The sequence below is a fragment of the Neopsephotus bourkii genome, unplaced genomic scaffold, assembly GCF_033783945.1.
Source record: "Neopsephotus bourkii isolate Nb327-2 ecotype Australia unplaced genomic scaffold, CSIRO-AGI_Nbou_v1 NB_196, whole genome shotgun sequence".
Classification (NCBI taxonomy): Eukaryota; Metazoa; Chordata; class Aves; order Psittaciformes; family Psittacidae; genus Neopsephotus; species Neopsephotus bourkii.
In genome coordinates, this window is record NW_026900709.1 from 17,644,657 (window position 1) to 17,653,267 (window position 8,611).

Genomic DNA, 8,611 nt, shown 5'->3' on the forward strand with positions numbered 1-8,611 from the left:
GTGGGTTTTGTGTGATCACGCTGCTGTCTCTTCCTAGCACATATATGTGAACAGCTTCCATACAAAGCTTTCTGTCTGCACAAATACCATGGTCATCAGCTCCTGTGCCTGCTTCTATGCAGTCAAACCAGCTTTCATCTAAACAGGAAATCCATCAATTTCACCACTGTCTTGCCAGGAATGTTGTTCTGCAAACCAGCCTCTGTCTGCAGAAGCTGTATCCTCCGATGGCAAATGATGCTGCATCTTTGAATTGTAACTTCTTAATATTTTTGGTAACTTTGGTCCACAGGTGAAATGTTTGTTTCCTTCTGCTAATCTTGTATTACTTCCTCCCTCTGACCTGATCCTAGAGCGGCCTGGTCAGATCCTGAGAGACCAAGAGGATGTTTTGGTCACTAAAACAGCTCAGTTCATGCTCTTCTACCAAATTCTGCTTCTTGTACTAACTGTCCCCTGTTTCTCCACCCTTGCTGCCACCTGCAAAGCCTGTGACTGTGATTAATGAAGCGGCTGAGGCTGGTGTAGATATAGATGAGGAGGATGATGCAGATGTTGAATTCACTCTCCCCTCTGACATTGAAGATGATTACGAGCCTGAGCTGCTGTTAATGCCAACCAATCAGCCTGTTAACCAGCCCATTCTGGCTGCTGCTCAGTCTCTGCATCGGGAAGCAACCAAGTGGTCTAGTAAGGTACTCCTGAGTCTCCCCGGGGACTGATCCGTGTGCATCCAGCCATTTGGAACGCTGACACATTTGCATCACTCTTTGATCCCTGCTGGGCCCGGCCATTCTGAATGAATAAGTGTGTCTGCACTTTATTTTAAGGACTGAAAGTGGCTTCACAAGTTGGCTAGGTCTTGTTTGTCAGTGCTGGATTAAAGCTTGATTTGGGTCACTTATTAATATTCAGAGAATTCTTTTCCCCTTGCATCTGCCTGTTCTTATTTGTTGTAGCAATTTTCAAATTGCAATAGGGGCTGTCTTCCTTCTCCTGCCCCTGCTCTTTTTTTCCGTTCATTTGGACTACCTGGGAAGCCATGGGTAATGGTTTCTTAATGACTTCCAGATACATCAGAGTATACAGCATTCAAGAAGTCATTTAACCTGTCTATTGTGCTTGGCCTCCACTGATGCCATCAATTAAAATACCTTCCAACAACAAGGAATGGCTTTGTATGGCAGTGTTTCTTGAAGAGGATTGACTGTCTGCTGGCTTGCACTTGGCTGTATTGCAAATGCTGGTCTTGAGAGAATTCTTTTATGAAGAAACTGCACTGAATGCTGTTAGCTGCTGAATTGAGATTGTATTTGTACAAAACCAGTGGAAACCTAACACGAGGTTCAGACATTCACAAGTAGCCTGTCTCCTCTGTGTAAGCACAAATGCTTGCAGGACTGGTCACTTTTCATAGCATGCTGCAAAAATAAGGTTGGTGTCCCTTAACAAACAAAGATGAGGGGGGTGTTTGTGTATGTATGTTTACATAGGTAGATGTACTAAACTATTCTATTAAAAAAGGGCTTTAAAAATGTTCTTGTCCTTTACAGATTCTGATGCTTGGATAACTTGTTAGAGAGCTTCGTAAATGACACTGGTCCTAATTTCTTGATCCTCCTACGTGAAAACATGGAAAAACTTTGTTATGTCATTTGCATCCTAACTGGTTATACTAGCAAACTGTTTAGCTATTAGGTCACGGTAACAAATAGTTCAGCCTTTTGTGTTGTCTGTATCTGTAAAATATCTGGGATTTCTTCTTGAATTTGCTAGCAGAGTCATGGAAATATGTGCTTATAGGGATAGAGAATACATTTGCTAAGCTGGGTTCTCGCTATGTACTCTTTGCTCCAAACTTCGCCCGTCATTAATTGTGGAATTATACTGAGGAAAGAGTGTGCTAATCCTTAAACTCACTCTGATAATACTTCATCCACACCACAGGAATGCTTCATGGCACCAAATAATTCACTGTTGTCTAACAACTTTCTACAAAGGTGAATCTAAATATACTAATAGACTACTAACAATTGATCATATAGGTCTGCTTTTTCTTGCACTAGGTTTCTCTCTGGAACAGTGTGTAAGAAATAGTTTTGCCTTAATCCTACATAATTCACATTTCAAATATTTCTCAGGGTATTTCTGTGACTAATTTTGATGTACAAGAAATCTGGCTTTTAATGTAAGAAATATCACTATATCATTGCATTATCTTTTGAACTATTATGTAGTTCTCTCCTCGAAGCATTAAGTTTAAGGGGGAGATTTTGTCAAAAAGGAAGACAGGTTTTCAAGGATTACCTTGAAACGAAATCAACCAACCAACCAAACCAAAGAAAAGTAACAGTTGCATCTCATTTCCACGTTACTTGTGACAGGAGTTTTGAATGTTACAGGTTCTCTTCCATTTTTCCTTTTGCAGCATAGCAGCACAGCTGATGCTATAACAACTTCATTTTCAGAGGCCACTGAATATTTCATGCTCAACTGTTATGACTACACTATTTAACTTCATTTGTGCTATTTGGTTTAACAAGCTATTTAGCACACTTTTAATTTAAAACCTTTTTTTTTTGGAAATCTGGAATGCCAAATCCTAATAACATGCTTTATCTTAAAACCCATCCAGCAGAGCAGTAACTCTCATTCCATGGACAAAACTAACACTTGTTTTACCACTTCTTTTCCAGTTTTGAAGCGAAGTTTTTCCTGAGTGTTAGGAAGAAAAATGTTAGAAACATATGATTAGTACAGATCTTCCCTGTTCCTTGAAGAAACCTCTGTTCACAAATGGTTCTTCCATCCTTAACCTCTAGAAAGTGCTGCTACCCAAATGTAGACTGCCACTGAGCCATGACTTCTGTGCAGCACCTGTGGTGGTGAGAAGGCTAACTCATCTTCTTCTCTTCAGGGTAATGACATCATTGCTGCTGCTAAACGAATGGCGCTGCTAATGGCAGAGATGTCACGCCTGGTGAGAGGAGGCAGTGGAAACAAGCGCGCCCTCATTCAGTGTGCAAAGGACATTGCTAAGGCCTCAGATGAAGTCACTCGGTTAGCCAAAGAGGTGGCAAAGCAGTGCACTGACAAGCGCATTAGAACAAACCTCTTGCAGGTAATGAGTTAACTTGTGAATGCCTCAACTACTCCCCTCACCCCTATTCCTCTCTTGGCGTGAGTAAGCACAGGATTGTGGCAGTAAACCATGTATCTTCCCTTGGCTTGGAAGGTTTTGTCAAGTTCTACATCTGGTTTTAGATCCCATGGCCAGATATATTTTGTAAAGTCAGGATTTGTTTAGAGGTGCGTGGAAGATGCCAGTGTCCAAAGAAGTTAGAAAAATAGGGTGTTACGAAAATTGGTCTGTCCTAAGCCTGCATTGCTTTATATTTCATCTACTTACTCCTTTGTATCAAAGACGAGTAGCAGAAATATAACACTCCTTAGTGTTTCAGTCTCAGGTAAACATAATGCCATTCGTAACCAAGCAGGTCCTTGAGGACTATCTGGAAGAAAGGAAAAACACTGGCTTCATCCCAGAAATTCCCAAAGCATGTAAAATCAAGTAACTTACTGATATTTGTTCAGGAAGTCTTGAAGGTTGTAAGATTCCCTCTCTGCTTATTCCTGATCTTATAGTAAAAACAAAATCAAAAAGTGTTCCCAAAAAACCCCAACAGATAATGTGCTGGTTCAGTTGTCAACGTGAGGTGGTTTTTATCCCCCTTCCTTAGGTCTGTGAGCGAATCCCAACCATCAGTACACAACTGAAAATTCTCTCCACTGTCAAAGCTACCATGCTGGGCCGAACTAACATCAGCGACGAAGAGTCAGAACAGGTAAGAGGTGTAAAAATTGATGCTAGTGTGGAAAAGTTGATAAGCTTAATGTGAACAAATATATACATGTAATATTGGCTGTGTTCTGGGAACTTGATGTTTGGTGGCTTACCTCAGCTGTTCAGTGATGATTTTAGTACAATACCTTGGTTTCTGACTCAAAAGCTGCAGTTTAATAGAGAACATCAATCCTTCTCAAGCCAAAAAAAGCTACTCTGGCTCAAATTTTTATATGAACAACTTGTTAATTTCCTCGTTTTAACAGTGAAAAGTGAGCTAGCTGAAGACCTTGCTTCTACAAATAGAGCAAGTTTGACATTGGAGGAGTACGAGCACTCTGTGGTGGAGTGTACTGAAAATATTTGTTCTCCAACAGCATCTTGAGTACTTGCAGTTCTGTTAGTTCCTAAATGTGTGTTTTCAGTTGAAATCCTGCACTTTTTGCTTCTGGCAGATTATTCTACTTTGAGACACTCAGTTTTTATTCAGATTTTGCATAAATACACAAATGAGGTTGCCAGAGATTAATTGTTCCATTTACCTTTTCTTAGTTTAAATTAGCAATAACCTGACTTACACTGCTTGTAGTGGGGGTCCTTGTGCACAATGGGCTTCCGTGCTACTCTCTTGGACATCGTATTTACCAGTACATCTGAAATCTGTCTTTTTCTTGACAGGCAACTGAGATGCTGGTTCATAACGCCCAGAATCTCATGCAGTCTGTGAAGGAAACTGTGAGAGAAGCTGAAGCAGCATCCATTAAGATAAGAACAGATGCTGGATTCACTCTTCGCTGGGTCAGAAAGACCCCCTGGTATCAGTAGACACTTGCCACATAGGTATTGTTCTGTGTAACTTAAAATGCCTTTTTTTTTTTCCTTGGAAACAGAAGAGATGTATTAACAGCAAAAGGTGCTGTATACATGAGCTTAAGACTAGCTTATGCTAATGCCCCATTCTAAGGGTATGAATTAGAATGCATTTCAAATGTCTTCGGAACACATTTGATATCCAACACCTTATGGCTTCCGATGGCAGACAGTTCGTATCACCTGTTTTTTATCAGTTTGCTTTTGAAGATTCTCTTGATGAATTCTGTACTCCCAGAAGCACATTTCATTTATGCACTGTATACTCCAGTAGTTTCCATGTAATGATATAAAACATGGACCTCACTTGAAGCTTGTGTTAAGAGCCTAGGACACTATTGGTTACTTGGCAGTTTTTTAGGGACAGTCATTGATACAGGAACATTGAACATGTCAGCAGGATTTCAGCTGCCTGGTTTTAAACCATGCAGAAATGATGGAAGATGTAGGGGGGTTATATTAACAGGTATGGGAGGGCAGCAGAACAGTTGTAAGATGAGGATTACAATTCCATGTCTGAAATTATATTCTCTGATTTGTGCCTGGCAGCAGGACTTTAACAAAAACTGGAGCTTTGTCACCCTCCTGTAACCCTCTAAGTAGGCATTCCGGAACTCCTGTACCATACTGAAATGCTTTGCAGCGGTTGTTAGTGGCACACTGTTGACAGCTTGAGCCTTGGGGCTGGAGACCTTAACTCATGGACATCTTTCCTTCTTGCTCAATTCACTAACAGAGTGAGCTGGAAAATCCTGGTTCTCTTAAGCTGGCTGCATGTCCAGGACCAGAAAACACCACATGCTGGCTCTTTCCTTCTGAAAACCAAATAAGCACATGCAATTATTCTTTTTTAACTCTTCCCTCCGTTTACTGTTATTCCAGCAACTCAAGGTGAAAGTTAAAATATAAAGATACTGAATTAAACAGAACCTTTTGCTTCACTGCCCTGGTTTCCAACAATGCATAAGGTGCATAACCTGCACAATTTCAAAGAGCTGCAGTGACATGAAACTCTTCTTAGGCAGCCTAATGGTTACCAGCAACTGGTAGTGTGAAATATAGTGGGTTATTTTTATTGTTTTGATGTTTGGAGGCTCAAAATCTTTTTTCAAGGTCTAATAATAGGGAATTGCACAAAGTGTTACTGTATCTTAAAAAAGGCAGACAAAACCGTAACAGTTACCCCCCCCCTCGAACATAATCCCCCATCCCTCTCATTAATAAAATGAACTTAGGATGCTTTTATCCTTCCATAACTGAACATGCCTTCATAGATTTATATGCATACACACACACACACACACACATGCATTTCATTGCTTCCTGGTCTCTTTTGGCACTTGACAGAAAGGATTGTTGCTTTAGAATGAGTCTCTGTACATTTGCAAGACTTCTGTCTGGATCAGCACTGATCTCATGATGCCCTCTTAATTTGCTGAAGTGTTGCATGATCAAACCACCTTTAACAGAAGTGCCCTTGTGGAAGAACTGCTCTGTCTTAACTGCTCAAAGGAGGAGGTACATGACAGTTTACCTGTCTGCAATTCTACACTTGGACTTCCTCCTCTCCACCCCCTTTGTTGCACTGTTATCTAAAAAGGGAAGTCAAACTGATTTTACTACATCTGCCTCAGCCTGACCTTAGCAAGAGAAAACGTGTTCATCTTTAACTCACTCCTTGTGTCTCGGTATTACGGAATATGTGGTACTTCGGATCTTTCCTTAATATTCTCTTCCTGCAATTACCTGCAACAGGAAGAGGAAGGAAGGGGTGCCAGAGCCTTAACCTGAATGTCTTGCATTTGGTTGGTTTGTACCAGATCTTTAACATAATTGTAATGTAGTAATTTCTATTTAATAGTAAATAACACTGAATTAGGTAGGGGTTATTTTTAAAGGATTTTTCTAAGTAGTCGTCCTGTATTACTTTTTAATGCTCCTCACATTTCCTCCCTTCCCCCTCCCCAATTCAGGCTTCTCTGTGAGATATTTTTTTTAGCATCACTGTTTAGTTGCTTGACTGATATTAACGCAATATTACTGATGCCTTTAATACATAATTGTTTATGCCAAAGATCACCTTTTGTTTACTGCAGAATGTTTGCAGGAAAGTTATGAATCATGGTTGCCTTTGATATCCTTCCAGAATGTTTTGCTATAAGTTCTTGGCCTGTTTTGTAGAAGCTGAGATCCGTGTCCACCTTATGCAATTACTGCTTTTTTGAACTCTAGTGGTCTTCAGACCTGAAATGCAGAAAATATTTGAAAACAAGACCATGAATGTCACTTAGAAATGTTTTGCCACTATAAAACTTTGTTTATAAACCAAAATGTATTGTATAGTCTAATGTTTTCAACCTTCCGTTGGTTCTGTTAAAACAATAAAAATGTATTTGTACAAATGTCAGCCTGTGAGTGTTAATGGTAATGGAGCAGTGGGTGACACAGTAACAAGGGGAGTGAAAAGCTGAAGCAGCAGAAATGCTAAAGGAGAGATGTTTCTACATAGTCTGTGTAGAGTGCAGAGTTTATCAGACAGAAGATGTTCAAGTTGCTTCTGTCTCTTATGCCCATAAAACTAGTAATTAACTTGATGGAAGCTGTAATCCAGTGGGAGGGGAAAACTGGAGCTCTTCCCAGAGGCCTGCTGGTTATCTGTTCTAGTAGCATTGGGCAAGGTTCTGAAAACCTGAAATGGGGTTTTCTGGCCCTGTCACTAAGGGCTGCTCTGGGCAGCACCTCATTAATCTGAGTTTTACTTCACAAACAGAATGCACGGGTGATGAGCACAGAATCCCTGCCCTGCTTCTGTCATTCCTTCACAGTAATAATATTTTATAAACACTTTTGTTTCCACTAAAAGTGTTTACCAGCACACATCATGTTCTGACTTTGTGCAGACAATGTTTATTGGTGCTGTGGGACCCAACAAAATCCCACAGTGCCAGAAAGCATGTAATGATAGGTAAAATTCAGAGTTTGTGCTGTACACAGTTCAATGTATGTCTGAGACAGGATGAGAACCTGGGAGACAGTTGCCTTTGCAGCACTCCTGGAGGTGAACACCCAGGGAAGGGGAGATCAAGGGCTGGCAGTACGGATTTGTCAGTAACAACACCCTCCAATTCCTTCAGCTGTGCTATTCCTATAGGTGCTGGTGCAATCTTTCTTTAACAGGGAGAATGGACACAGTCCCCTTCTGCAGGTTCCTCAGTTGAGTTTCCCGTGCTTGGAGAACTGACAGGAACCAGCACGCCACCAGCAAAAGGTGTAAGCCTCACACAACTTCCACCATTTCTCATGCTGAAGGTAGTTCCCTAGCAGGTAAGTGTAATTCTTGCTGATGGTGATTTCCAGTGGTGTGCTGTGAAATACACATGGAAGCTTTTCCAGAGACAGCAGCTTTGTGAGTGCTCCTCTGGTGTCCTAGATATAGAAGGTTGGTAGGGCTCATCCTGCAACTTGCCGAGTGAAGTGCTGGTGTGAAGGCCAGCCCGTTTTGATAGTGTATTATGTTCTGTATCGGTAGTGGTGTCAGTTGTGAAAGGAGATCTCGCAGGTTTTCCAGGCTGCTAATGCAGAGCAGCTCCACTTACTCACAGTTAAGCTTGGGACATTATCAGTTACATCTGAAAAGACGACTCCCACTAACATTACTGGAACTGAATGAACCTATTTCCTGAGACATGGAGCAGAACTGCAGGATGAGTATTGAATTGATGGATGTCTCTCCAGTTCAAAAAGGCAGATTAGAAGGTTGGTAACTTCCAATGCCCACTGTTGTGTCGACACAAATGCACAGCTTTCTTACAGGTGTGGTTCTTACAAGTCCTGTTTTACCTGTGCTGATCTGCTGTTATCTCAGAAATTCAAAATGACTGTCTGGCCAAAGTTTGC

General features: G+C 41.0%; 1 protein-coding gene across 2 annotated transcripts in view; it reads left to right on the forward strand.

Annotated features, from left to right (window-relative positions):
* Positions 1 to 7,121, forward strand: part of VCL (vinculin) — a 66,138-nt gene extending 59,017 nt beyond the window's left edge. The window contains exons 19-22 of one of the 2 annotated variants that reach the window (XM_061344224.1): positions 489 to 695; positions 2,918 to 3,121; positions 3,741 to 3,845; positions 4,523 to 7,121. In XM_061344224.1, the coding sequence (XP_061200208.1) occupies positions 489 to 695; positions 2,918 to 3,121; positions 3,741 to 3,845; positions 4,523 to 4,669 (663 nt within the window). In that variant the 3' untranslated portion in view covers positions 4,670 to 7,121. The remainder of the gene's footprint in view (positions 1 to 488; positions 696 to 2,917; positions 3,122 to 3,740; positions 3,846 to 4,522) is intronic. The other variant, XM_061344225.1, reaches the window with a different exon arrangement.
* The last annotated feature ends 1,490 nt before the right edge of the window (positions 7,122 to 8,611 follow it).